The sequence below is a fragment of the Mya arenaria genome, chromosome 15 (genome assembly GCF_026914265.1).
Source record: "Mya arenaria isolate MELC-2E11 chromosome 15, ASM2691426v1".
NCBI lineage: Eukaryota > Metazoa > Mollusca > Bivalvia > Myida > Myidae > Mya > Mya arenaria.
In genome coordinates this window covers 37,254,958-37,268,844 of record NC_069136.1, presented here as the reverse complement: position 1 = coordinate 37,268,844, position 13,887 = coordinate 37,254,958, and the positions used below count along the sequence as shown (strand labels likewise).

Genomic DNA, 13,887 nt, shown 5'->3' with positions numbered 1-13,887 from the left:
GAAATAGCCTATCAGCAGGATGTACATTGGAATGAAGACATACGCCAACCTCATTCAGCAGAGATTGATGCATCAAGCTTTGACCAGTGGTATTTGTTTCAAATATATTTCAATTCAGCTGAGTTAATTAGTTTTTTGCCTGTGTAAAATATCTGAATATTGTCATTACCTCAGTGTTGTTTAAGGGTATAAGATGAACATGTCGTGTTGATGAATTAACATGAAATATTTTACAATGATAAGAATTATATTAAATGTTGGCATTCTTCGATACTGTCTCACTTAATTGCTTCTTGTATGATGCAAGGTTAAGTATGACTCTTGTTCGGTTTGTAATATGTTAGTCAGTTAAAAGAAGGATGTCCATTTAATTATAGTTCATATGGTGTTCCTAACTCCCTACGTCTGAGATATTAAAAACAATATTTTCCTGGTGCCTTATTTTTAGCTCTGACTATTTTCAAAGCCTGGCAGCTGCTGTTGAACCAGTCAGTGACCAGAATGTCCAGGCCAGCAAGCAGCCTCTGTACTCGGAAATAGTCCGTTTGGTAAATACAACACTTGCTCTAAATGGATGGCATTTGCTAGATCAATAGTTATAATTTATCAAAAGCATTGAATTCTCTGATAAGATGCTTGTGTTGGTTGGTAGATATAGGATGTTCATTTATAAGTTACCATTTACAGGTAATTCAAACAATTATGAACCTTTTCTAATTTTATATTCGTAACATTTGGTCAGTCATCAAGTTAGTCTTTCGGATGAACAAGCCCGAATTCATGTATAAATGCTTGGCATTTGATTTTTTTTTACAAGCCCTGCAGTATAAAACCCAGAAATTGAGGAAGCCAAAACACATTTTACCAGTGCAGGGATGGGGCTTGTGCTAATATATATTTTATCTATTTTGTGTCGAAAGTAAATTAACACTTATTTACTAAGGCAAAAGTGGTCAATGTCAAGTGTTTTAACCTTAGCATGGAAGAATCAAATATGTTGTGTGTTTTTTTGCCTTAATTCCTATTTTGTACCACTGTTCTTTTTATTTTGAAAATGCCTCTATTCAAAGATAACAAAGGTTATTCTTAATTATGGTGACTTCATAAAACAGATGAACTGAGCTTCATATTATGACCGCAAAAGGAACATTTGTTTTATTCTTACTGCCAGCAGCTGAAGTTCCAGATGTTACCTCAGTGCAGCATAATGTGAAGTTACCAAGGCGCAATGTATTGAAGGTCTCTGTTATGTTTGTTTTGTACTTAAAATATATATTATAACATAATTATTTAATAAATATAGGTAATAGTGCAAAAAAACTTATGTCAATCTGAGATTCCTGTGCTGGTATTCTTTTTGAAAGCCTGTTAAGCTGTTTCAGATGGGCAATGCAACAATTTTAATAAAATTTAATGAGCATTTACATAACTAAACTTAAATACATTCATTGATGAAAACATTTAAAGCATGTCTGTTTCTTGTCTACCTTTGGTAGGGACAAGGGTTAAACAACCTAAAACATTTCCATATTTTGCTATATTTTTATATATCCTGATTGACTTATACCCAGAAGGTAGCCAACGTTTTTTGTCATTAATATTTAGGTTGATGCTAGATCAGCCAGACCATGTAACCACAGATCAAACAAACATCGAAGGGCAAGGCGAAGAAAATTTACGCAACACAGACAGCTGAAAGTTCAAAGGTAAATGAAATATATTTGCTGATGTTAAAGCTTCTGTTTAATTTACTTGTCAAATCAATTAATTGATGTTACAATTATGTTTCCACATGTATATTTGTAGATCTGAGCAGTATAAAGATCACGTTGAAATTCCGTTGACATCTGATGTAACGGTAAAGGTGAAGGCAGACAATGTACATAGCATCTGGATGGTAAGTTACAATATTCCTGTAGTGATGTAGTTTCTTCAAAAAAGATTAAAATCAACATAACTTTCAAAGTTAATCCTAATCATTTTCTGAGCCATAACAATGTCCTAGTGTTGTGATGTGTTCTTGAAATAGAGAGAAGAAACACTTTTGATGGTGGTTATGGATAATAAATGCTTTGATATCTTGCATATTTAGTGCCCGAAAGAAGACGCCATTACCACAAAGAAGCGCCTACCTGTCTGCTCTACAATGACTGGAGTTAAGAAGATAAACAAGGTAAGAACATGCTACATGAAATTGCAATTTGTAACAAATTGCAGCATCATTTAAATTAAATACAATTCAGTTTTCCAATAATTTAATAAGAAAAGGGTAGGCAAATGCAAAACCAATGCCTTTGTTAATCTATGAGGATTTCATTCCCAGCTTCATTTAGTAAAACCAGAGTTATAGCCCTTGTGTTTGCATTATTATTATTATCATATTTTTTTTTTCTATTTATTTCTAAGAATGTTTTGGTGTATTGCTTTGATGCATTCTGTTGAAATGTTTTAACGTGCAATATTACGAAAAGTGTCGAAGTGAATTGTAAAAACCTCATTTTATAACTTGAAGCAAGAAATATTGAATGCATTGTGTCCGTTAACTGTAGCAGACATGGTTTGACTGCCCCCTATGCCCTGTGAAGTGTTCTAGAGAAGATTTCCTACTGGACCATTTCTGTCGACGCCATGTACCTGGAGGGACCAAATACAAGAAGAACACTGACAATTCTTTCTGTCATCGGGTATGTTAGATATTTACTGAGTAGTACGGTAAACAAGTTTTTTTTTATATCAGTGAATGAGTTTTACCTCTTAGTTTATAATTATACATTGTATAATAAATTTTTCATAGTCCTTGGCATCTTCATTTCTTACATGACTACTTTGTAAGTTTAATAAGGTGGCTATGATTAAATTGGTATATTTTGATCCCCCACCCCCTTTTTGGAAATTTCCCCCTGGCCCCTTAAATTTATTGACTGATATAAAAATGCTCAACACGGGTCTAACCGTCTTGCATATTTGTCAGGTATTAGAAACAGCTTAAATTGATACCAGCTGGTGTTGATGTAAACATTTACATGTAAAAAGGGAGGATTGTTACATTGTGTTATGCAATAAGACAGAGCATGAACACATATCCAAATGTGATACAGTCATTTATAAAAAACACACAACCCAAACCACTATTTAAAACAAGAATTTGATGAAAATGTGGCAATAAATTTATATTGGCGTAAGATACATTGGATTGTCTACTTTCTCTGTGACATTCCCCCCATCCCCAGTGAAAGATATGTTTATAATTGTATATATGCATTAGTTTTGTTTATTTACTGAATCTTAATGCTCATTAGATAATCAATGATTATTGCTTGTCAATAATTGTCAATTCATTGTAATGTTAATCAAATTTAATTGAATTAATGCCAAAAATGACAGATTTATATGTAATATTCATTATGTGCTTTCTGTCTAATAAAAGAAATTTATCAGTAAAACAAAATGGTTATTTACACTGTTCTGAAATTTTAGTCAGTTTTAATGTCAAAACCATACTTTAGTGCAAACAGGGTCCAGGAACTCAAATTATAAATTTATGATATCCTTTCTGAAATGACATTTATCTTGCTTGTTCAGTGAAATAAATTACAATATTACATTGAAAAACAAAACAAACATCATCTATATATAATGAACTTCCCATTAGGGTAATTTTAATGTTTAAATAATAAAAAGGGATATTAATGTTTAATGAAATTATTTTATTACAATTTACGAACAAGAAATCAACGAAGAGCAGCAGAAGTCAGCCAAACTCGAAGAGCACCATTTCAACATCCAGCCTGAACCCTGTAGAAAAAACTTCACCTCCCCATCAAGGTTTAATTTCTTTCTTGGGTACTAAATCAAACATTGTTTATACAATTTTTTCATGTTATTCATGCTTCTTTTTGTCAACACTTACTTATCAACTTAATATCTGTGTAAAAATAAAAGTTATTAAGGCTCAAGTGTACATGAATTCAGAAATTTGTGATTTTCTTACAGATGAATTTGATATCGCAGATCACGCCGATTTCTCCAAATTAAAATTACTTTTATCAAATGATGTTGAGCAAAATCCTGGACCTGTGAGTTATAAAATATGTTAACATGAAAATAACGAAGAAATCAAAATTTATGAAATATAAAGTTACTATTATTAAGTTAAGTGCCAACCTTCATCTTCTGCATGTTATCCTAAAGTTTGTTTATGACATTTAAAAAAATAAAACAGTTTAAACAGTGGTCTTGCTTTAATGACTAATATTAAGAAACATGCAATATAACAGATAAATTTGTAATAAAAATTTTGCATCTTCTTTGGTCTGAATGAAGGTAATAATTCAGAAAAAGATTAAATGATTTATTTACCATATAAAGAAATTTCTTCTGTTTTTGTCCCCAAGACCTATCACTGTGAATGGAATAATTGTGGATTCATCGGGCTAACAACAACTAGAATGGGACAACACCTGCGACAACATGGACGAGAAGAGGAATGCAAATGGGCGCAATGCAATGGATTTCAGCGAACGAGCTACGAAGACCTGGAGTTACACATTATACACGACCACTTCTTTGATGTATGGTGCAAAAAAGATATTGTAATGTTTAACTTTTTTGCATGTTTATAACACTAAATAGAAAATTAAAAATGTAATGACAGGGTTTATCAATAGCCATGATGATCTCCTTAACCTACTGAGCAATAATAAATTAGCTGTGGCATTCCCTTGTGTTCATGTATGACACTGTTAAACATCTTTCTGTCAATTTTATTTCCCAAATTATTTTTTATTTAGGACAGAATCACCTTTCCTTCCCTAAATGATTGGCTGGAATATCTCCCAGAAAAAAGAATCGACCCAGAAACCACTGATTTACGCTTCTGTCCAAAACACCTGGTAAGACCTTTTCAATAGTTTCCATATTTGAACTCAATGTGGAAATAAAGGAGTCTTTTTCAGCAATATTTCACTCACAAATATGAGAAATATTCAATGTCTTTTACAGAGAAGCAAGCTGAAGTTGTTACTGTTTAATGAGGACTACCTGGACATGCCGACAAACAAATCCTACACAATGAGCGACCACCTGTGTACACTGGATTTTGAAAGTAATCATTATACTAAATATTTCTTAAATATTGAGAAAAAAATTATTGAAAAAAGACTTTTGTTAGTTGAAGACTGGTTAGATTATAATGGTAAATTTGAGGAAAATGACACTGATTCACTTTTAAGTCCAGATCCAAAAGTCCGCAAGCACAGGCAGTTCCATGGTGGAAAATATCAATTCCACTTTGTCCAAACTTCACGTCCTGAATTAAGTTCAAATTCTCATTCTGGAACTAAGTTAAAGCCTGTAAAAAGAAAAGCTTCCTGTACATTTCCAAATGAATGGTCAAGTATCTTGCTTACAAATTTACAATTCTGTTCTCATGCCATAACTATGCAGAACTTATTTCTGAATTTGATTTTAGAAGAAGGAATTGTTGATTGCAAAAAACTAAGTTTTCTTAAGTTAGATTATGACACTGCTCTATTAGCATCAGCCAAAACCTGCACCAAAGGTGTTTTTGTTTGTCATGTATTTAAAATCATTGTAGACAATGCTGAATATCTGTACATCCGCTATGTTGAGTCTGGAGTGTATGCTGGCCTAATGGAACAGAAATATTTGCAAGAAATCAAAGATACATTTCATTACACTGACAATAATATGTTTTTGCATAATACATTAACAGTGGAAGATATACAGAACATGGAATCTGATCATATAAAAGATAAAAAGGAAAAGCCGAATACATATAAGCCCAGCAGCAGACTTAATGATTTCTTTAAGCAAAAATTCATTCCAGGTATTGCTGATACAAGACAAATGAAGGACACTGATAATATTAATTGTTTATCCTTTGCAGTATCAATTTTGCCCTTTTCTTCAACCTCAACTGCCAAGTTTATGGATGCTTGTACTGCAGGAAAGGAAGACCGTCTTCAAGCTTTGCTTTTAGATTTTAGGCACTCAAAATTGGAACAGGTTCCTCGAAACTCGAGGGAAATATTTCAGCAGCAATATGAAGGAGAAGAAACCCTTTTAAGTCAGTCAAAGGCATTAAATTGTTTACCAGGTGACGTCAAAAGAAAAACCGAACTATTCAAAGGTGATCCAAAATTTGCATCCAACTTCATAAACAAGAAAAAAACTCGACTCAGAACATCACTTAGATATCTTACTTTCAGTCTCTTTCTGCAGAATGAAATTAATACAATTTTCACTAAGTATAGAACATATTACCCAGATTTAAATACGGTTCAATGTGAGGTTTTAGAAATTCCTGCACTAGAGAGGCCATCTAAGAAGAGGAAAAGCACAGCCTCTGTGAAGGTGACAAAAGATGTGGAGCCATTGAGTGTTATGCAGGAATCAAAACAATCTATGTATGAACAATTTTCTATTGATTTAATAGAGGATGGAAAGATATATATTCAGGTAGCTGAGGAAGACACCATGATATGTTGTATGAATGATTATAATGATTCTGGTTCTTTAAGAAAAGAAGTGTATGTTTATACCACTTGGCTAAAGCAAGAATCTGGAGACTACTTCCATTGTACCTGCAGTATATATAGAACTTTATTTGATATAGCTCATAGCCAAACTCTAAATTATTCAAACAGGAATAGCTGCATGCACTGTACATTCCTTAAGTGTATTGTTCTTCCAAATCTACAGATAGATGAAAGGGCTACAGAAACCAAAACCCGTAAATTTGTTCAGGAGGGAAAGCAGTGTGCTGGCAAGGATTTGATTGAATTAAGTGACTTTAATGGTACACGGAAATTTTCAGTTTTGGCAGAAGGAGAGACTAAACCTGTTTTTTTATCACTGAGTCACAACAAGGCCAAAGCAAATTATACTGTGACCTGTCACAATGGCGAGTGTCAATCAAAGAAGGGACACAAACGATATTTAAATAACTTGAATTCTTCAAATCTTTGCAGACATTTATTTGTGCTGAAACATAATCCAGAATCCTGGATTGATTTGCATGAAAGAAATGCCACTAATGAAACTTTTTTAGATGACCAACTACTAAATGATGAAACAAATGATGATGCTGGTGATGGTGATCCTGTTGATACTAATGACAATTTTGATCCTGAAACAGGTCTATGGAAGTATAAGTGTGAGAGCAGCCATCCAGCAGCAGCTAGAGAGAGTGATATGTTGAGGCGTAACATCATCAAACGTGACGGATGGAATGATTTGACCTTAAGTAGGCAGGCTGATGGTTCATTGAAGGGTCCCAATTTCTATCCAGATATGCCAGACAATACATGCTGCTGTGGATCTGGATGGTTGAAGCGAGATGATGATCCAGATTACTCTGAAAACGGGAAATTGATTCCTTTAGGTCGAGTTCTTACAGTTTACACACAGTTTGCGCCTGTGCAATGTGATGTTTACAAAAGAGTCTGTTACAACCCGATAGACGACAGTCGCTGTGAACTTGCATGGAATGAAGGCCAGAGTGAATCAATTCATGTTTTTAGTAGTAAAACAGCTGCAGGTGACGAAATAAGATGGGAGTTTACATCATCAGTAATGAAAACTGGTTGCACTTTTTCAGCATACTGTCAGATGAAGGATGAACTCTACAGAACTCGTGACCCAAAGGCCAAGTTTATGGATGCAACAGTTTTTTTAAAATGGTGGTTTAGTTGGGCAGCTAATATGAACATTGATTTCAGACAACCATGTGACATTTGTAGGTATGAGCCTAATAGACTGTGCTGTGATGGAACCAGAGTAGGCGTAGGTTTCCGTCATTCAAATTTCACAGAAATAAGTACACCTGATAGTTCTTTACAGACACAGCAAACATTGCATCGACGGATGGACAGATGTTACCTGAAGAATAAGCCTGGAGTTGAAAAGAGACAGATGATCGCTTATCGTGAAGCATTGGATGATATAGCCCGAACTACAGTTGCAGAATTTGAACCGTTAGATATTCCAGAAAATAATGATAGAATTAATTTACTTATGCAGGCTCTACCTGAGGAGGCTCATCAATCATTCCAGCGATTTACTCGAGGGATGTCAGAATTTGAAAGAGTAGCTTATGCATCTGTCCTTAAGATGTTGGCTACAACAGCATCTGTGACAAGCATTTTGTCACCAGAATATGCACTTTTCTTGCAGGAATTTCTAACTAATGAAAATCTTTCAGATTTTGAGTTTAACAGACAGATGTATGAGATGAGATCATTTGCTCCAGAAATACGGGACTTGATTGCAGAATCGATGTTGAACAATAACAACATTCTACCTGATGACATTAACCTTTTTCTAGTTCATCTTACTAATGAGTCTCTAAACTTACCAGTTTATGCCCCAGAGGATGCTACTTTTCAATTCGGAACATACAACCCTGAGAAGCTGGGCCGGGCTTATTACTTCAATGAACATGGTGTTAAACTGAGGAATGTACGCAAATTTCAGATAGATGAGGACCGAGCAGGCAGAAACAATGACCATGATGATGAAGCTATGGACTTTGAGCGATGCAGAAAGATTTACTCAAAAATACAACAATCAGCACCCGGCAAATCTAACTTGTTTCTTTGGTTTTGTCCAGATCACGGTCATTGCTATGGATTCCACATGACAGTGGCTGAAGGCAGAAAAGATCCATCAGCTTCATTATACTCTCATCTAGCCAAACCTCCACAAGCAGTGTTTTATGACTTTGCCTGTAACTTACAGGAATATTGCCTCAACAGAGAGAGTGGGTACTACAAGAATGTTAGATTTTTTCACGATATTTTTCATGGTTATTCACACAAATGCTCTACTTCTTTTAGAAGCTCTCGACTTCAAGGATTTGAAAGTGTGAACTCAGAAATCTGCGAACAGTTCAACAGCTTCATCCAGATTCTGAAGAAATCAGCAAGACAAATGACACAATCTCATTTCTGTTTCTATCTTCAGTTCTTTATTCATGAGTGGAACAGGAGAAAAAGAGTTGCTTACAAGAGGAAAATCAGCACTGCACTAGCTGGGCTTTATGAAATGTATAACAACTTTGATTTTCAGAGAGCTGTGCATCATAAAATGATCAAATGAACTATGTTTAATTTATATTTCATTCACTTCTTATATATATTTGTTTGACTTTCTCATTTGCGTATACTTTTGACTAGTAATTATCACTGCATCTGCAATTGTTTTCGGTTTCTGCTGTGTTTGTTAGTATGTTTCAGTTTGAGCGAACAGACTCCAACTTTGGCTTCCAGCTTTGCTGTTGAGAAAGGTCAACAAGTTCCACCAGAAGTTCTACCAGAAATACATCACGTCTTTGATTTTAATGTATGTTAATAATTATTTACATGGTTGTAAACTAAAAGTTCAAAGCATAAATATCTTATATATATATATATATATAATTACATAAAGAAAAATGTTGATTGTTTATAAAGCTATGAATTAATATGTTTGTTATAGAAATTCATATCCCTCTTTCAGGTTCGAGGCAGATTTTCCACAGCGTCTTCATCCAATCTACTTGTGTCGGCATGTGCAACTACTTAATCTGAAGGCTTGGAGGGAATTGTAGCTCAGTGCTTCATCCTTTATGTGGATAAACAAAAGGGAACCAGAAGGATCGATCTAAAGACATTCTTTTCATAAATCTGTTGGTGTCAAACAATATAATTTTGATTGATCAGTCTTCTTAGTGCCTGTAGTGAACAGTATGTATTGTATTATATGTAGTATAATAATCAATTAAGTGTTGATAAATGTCTTACAATTATCGTATAACCCTTTATATCAAGTTTTGTTATTTAATTGTAGAACAGCAAAAGAAACATTTGTGGATTTTAAAAGATAAGGCAGAGACTATGTTTACACTGTAAATGTTCAACTGGTGAATTCCATTATTTGTTGCAATATCTAGATTTTGATAATGTAAGGAATGATTTCTGATTAAAGTATTACAATAGGAATCCAATCTCTGTTATGCTTAAAGATGCACTTTTACTCCCAAATTAGATATTCCACAGTTTATATAATTGTTTTTTATATAAAAAATAAGATTCTTATGAAGGATACAGAGTTGAATTTGAAAGAAGGTTGCAGGAAACATAAAGATCATGATCAATCTTTTAGCACTCACCAATCATTTAATATTTTTAATTTTAGGAATTAAATACACAGTTACAATATTGTTATCAGGAATCAATATTTTCCATAAATGCATTATTTAGTAAGTAGTTAAAGGTTTATCAGTCGAAATGTATGTTTCATACATGTGTATATTTTGATTTTGAATAAGAGTCACTTGAAAGATTTAGCTACAAATGTTAGAAGAAGAAACTGAAATTGCCCAATTCTGTACAAATAATTAAGGTCATACATTCGCTTATACACATTTTATCAATGTGGAATGTTAACTTAAATTGTTTCTTAAGTATGATATAACAATCTATATTGCATAAGTAATTGAAGATATTGTTAAATACCACTTGTATGTGTACATGCTGGGTACCCCTTGCACATAATGAAAGCTAGGTATGAATATTTTACGATTTTAAAATAATTGCAGTAAAAGATGGCAGTAAACTGAATGGAAGCTGTACACACACTTATAAGTACACATTCACGTGCTGTTTCACAACATCTCATGTAACTACTGAGAACACATGTTTACAGTACATATATTACACTGTTTTATTTGGACTCATTTTATAAAAAAACCCATTTAATTCCTGTTTTGTTATTATTTGTTATAAATCAAATGCTTGAAGTCATGTTTTATGATCTTATAATAAAATTTTATTACGGGTCTAGTTGTTCGTTGTAGCATTGTTGAGTGAACGTCTCTGATTTTGCCTCATAATTAATGAATTTCACACGAACATGTGTATGGAACCTTCTGTAATGTTTGTGATGTATGAGATTTGCTGTTTGGAGACTTTCAGACGGAATTCTTTCCTTAGAATTAGAATGTACCATTGTTTATTATCGCAATGTCTGTTAACATTGCCAGCAAAGCACAATAGTAGAATATGGAGTCGTGCAAAGAAACTGGAGCAAGTAAATGAAATGCTAATTATTACAAACTTTCAGTCGTTTATGGAACAAAATGTAATAAATGCCTCATTGGCCAAAGTCAAAAGCTAATACACAAAAAGGTAAAAGGTAAGCCTGATAGATACTTTTTATTCCTCCATGAAATGAAGAGCAAAACATTGATATATATACTAATAATGACACATATTATGAATTACATTTAACACAATAATATTCAAACAATACGAGTAAACCAAACATGCATATTATGTACACAAGTAGACAAACAGAATAAAATATCAAGTACTCTCGAAAGATAACAAAATTAAGCATTGGTAAGAAATATTTAGATTTAGAGCAGCCCTCTATTCCTAGGTATAATTACACACATGAATGCAAAGCTAGTACGAAAAACGAAATAACTAGGAAAGCAAAGTGTGATTTTACAATATACCTAATTCTTGATCAACTTAATTCAACAAGTTATTGACACAAGCTACATATGATTTTAGCAAGGTACAAATTCTGAAAATTGATATCCCAATGTCCGTTTTGATCAGTCTGTTCCCTCGAGAGATTGTTTTGAAACTTACCATAGGGAGGTAGATCTAGGGTTTCTCGACCCTTAAAGTCACGCAAATCACTTCGATCCGAGTAAACTTCCCGCTTTGTGGTAGATTTGTCATATTTGACTAACTCCTTTTTTTTAAACTAGACCCTCGATCAGATAAAGTAATGGCTGTGGTCATGCTTGAAGGTCAATATAACTTGACCATGACAACATTCGTGACCTTGACCAACTTCCATATTTATGTTAAATATCCCACGTTAAAAAAAAATCAGACTTCGATCCAAGTGTATATTTTGTACTAACTAAATTCTGCTGGTTGGAAATGTGTTCACCTATAAGGTTTGCACTGTTCAAATATGGCCATTTTGATCTCAAGACTTGTGGACGGACGCACACTCTTGATCCGTGTCATCTCAGGTGCCGCCGCTTTAAAATATTGAGAAAAAGGTGTTTTTTACGTCTTGTGTCGGTATAATTGACATACACGGCAAAGTCCCGATAACGGTTTTTAACTTTTATGGCCAATTTGAGGGATAAGCACACGAATTAAATGGGCTAAAGTATGGTCTTACAAGATGCTTCGAATGGTAGATTGCTAAAAGTCGTGAACACCCGGATCGTGCAGAAAAGGTTCAAGAGCGGGTTCTAAAACCTGGCCAATAAACGGGGGAATGGGCATTTTGGAAATGTATCGTTTAACTCATAAAGAAGTTTAAGGCTAACTCAGTCATATGCTATCGGAATGGTTACAGCAATAACAACTGAGTGGAGGGCTATCCGCTTTTCCTAGGCACCAGCTAAAGAGTAGAAACGGTTTAAACCGATGTACCATCTCGGTGCGTATTCAAGAGCGGTTAAGAACACATTGGACAAAAGATGAAAGCCCAAATAGCCTTAAATGCTATAATATTTGGCATTTTCTCTGAGAAAAAACAACATCATGTTACAAAAACGTTCATGTCTGCTTAATTGAAGTGCGGTCGTCCGTCTGTACGAGTAAAATAGGCTTTCAACGCTGACTGCGGCTGGTGAAAACCCTTTTTTGTAATATTGTTCACTATTTTACACCTGGATTTGGACAAACTGCCAGGTCTTAATAGATATGATAATCCAATGCCGACAGAAAGGTCATTTGGACGCTAGAAAATCCGCCGTTATGGATTTTGCAGAAAAAAAGTGCAATGAGTTTTACCATGAATGCCACTTTCTCTTGGAGTAACAACTGCTACCGGGAACCGGGTTATACACATTTACCGGAAATTCTCTGTATTTTTCGGTGTCAAAAAAGATCATGAAAATCTGTTTTATTCTGTTCTGCTGGAAATTTCAATGGAAAGGCTGTGGTCGGTCAAGCAAAGATTATACAAAGTATAATTCCACGTTAAATCGACCCTCAGCGTACTCGCATGATGAATTGGCCGACAGAATTATAAAATGAGGTTCTGTATACACAACTTTTCACAAAGTTACATTACATTACCTTATTCTTTAAATAAAATATTCTATTAGTCTATGATTTGCAAATTGTTATTTGTCAGTCAAATTTGTACCTATAAGTAAAAACGTTCGACTGCCAAATTCATGTAGCCATAGGTACAATATTGTTTTCTTACATTGAAACGGGGGTTTAAGTTGAATGCCATTTAATCACTTTTATAGATAAAGGCAGCAATTCGTATGCAGAAACTGTAGTGTCATTTCAGAAATTATGTCATCGACATTGTGTTTAAGCTCTGTGCTTACCTCTCTTCTTCTTTCGATAAAGTGTGTCACCAATTAATAGGTATCACTGCACTGTTTAATTGTCACTGAGGGGATTGAATTTCATAAAAATGGAAATATTTTTTTGATATTGTCACTTTCTCAAACAATGAAATATCATATTCAAATGATATTCTCAAAATTCACTTCTTTCACAAGGTGAAACATCATGCAACATGATATTGAAATAAACATTTTCTTTTACTATATCCACAAAAAGATGGCTATAAAATGACTTAATGTACATTCTATATGAAAGTGATTTTATTAAGGAAATTGCACCGATGATATTGTGTCCCAGCCCTGTACATACTAAAGTTCAATATAATGCGAGAACAGGAAAATTTTCGAAAAATTATCTTTTATATGTGCACTGTTTGAGATGATCAGATATCTGTTTTATTTCATGGAAATATCTTTTTAAAGCATTGGAAAGCACTCGCTGTTATATACAATGTAGATATGAAAAAACCTCATGGTATACCTTT

At 33.8% G+C, this 13,887-nt stretch overlaps 3 protein-coding genes across 3 annotated transcripts; all 3 read left to right on the top strand.

Moving 5' to 3' along the window:
- The first annotated feature begins 632 nt into the window (after nt 1-632).
- LOC128219340 (uncharacterized) lies at nt 633-4,035 on the top strand. The gene is made up of 6 exons (XM_052927149.1): nt 633-644; nt 1,606-1,706; nt 1,807-1,897; nt 2,093-2,173; nt 2,550-2,684; nt 3,994-4,035. The coding sequence occupies exons 1-6, from the start codon at nt 633-635 to the stop codon at nt 4,033-4,035; spliced, it is 462 nt and encodes a 153-aa protein (XP_052783109.1).
- On the top strand, nt 2,580-5,486 carry LOC128219339 (uncharacterized). The gene is made up of 6 exons (XM_052927147.1): nt 2,580-2,684; nt 3,729-3,843; nt 4,395-4,571; nt 4,791-4,892; nt 5,002-5,104; nt 5,446-5,486. The coding sequence occupies exons 3-6, from the start codon at nt 4,449-4,451 to the stop codon at nt 5,484-5,486; spliced, it is 369 nt and encodes a 122-aa protein (XP_052783107.1). The 5' UTR covers nt 2,580-2,684; nt 3,729-3,843; nt 4,395-4,448.
- Nucleotides 5,487-5,525: 39 nt separating this feature from the next.
- Nucleotides 5,526-9,610, top strand: LOC128219338 (uncharacterized). Its single transcript, XM_052927146.1, has 2 exons — nt 5,526-9,068; nt 9,520-9,610. Exons 1-2 carry the CDS (start codon nt 5,653-5,655, stop codon nt 9,608-9,610), a joined length of 3,507 nt encoding a protein of 1,168 aa, XP_052783106.1. The 5' UTR covers nt 5,526-5,652.
- Nucleotides 9,611-13,887: the final 4,277 nt, after the last annotated feature.

Bases quoted from the DNA above. Each gene is read 5' to 3' on its own strand.
- LOC128219338 (XM_052927146.1), top strand. From the start codon at position 5,653: ATGGAACAGAAATATTTGCAAGAAATCAAAGATACATTTCATTACACT. The intron at 9,069-9,519 runs GTATAACAACTT...TCCCTCTTTCAG, and splicing joins CTAGCTGGGCTTTATGAAAT to GTTCGAGGCAGATTTTCCAC.
- LOC128219340 (XM_052927149.1), top strand. The intron at 1,707-1,806 runs GTAAATGAAATA...GTATATTTGTAG, and splicing joins AGACAGCTGAAAGTTCAAAG to ATCTGAGCAGTATAAAGATC. The intron at 2,174-2,549 runs GTAAGAACATGC...CGTTAACTGTAG, and splicing joins GAGTTAAGAAGATAAACAAG to CAGACATGGTTTGACTGCCC.
- LOC128219339 (XM_052927147.1), top strand. From the start codon at position 4,449: ATGGGACAACACCTGCGACAACATGGACGAGAAGAGGAATGCAAATGG. The intron at 4,572-4,790 runs GTATGGTGCAAA...TTTTTTATTTAG, and splicing joins TACACGACCACTTCTTTGAT to GACAGAATCACCTTTCCTTC. The intron at 5,105-5,445 runs GTAATCATTATA...ATAACTATGCAG, and splicing joins GTGTACACTGGATTTTGAAA to AACTTATTTCTGAATTTGAT.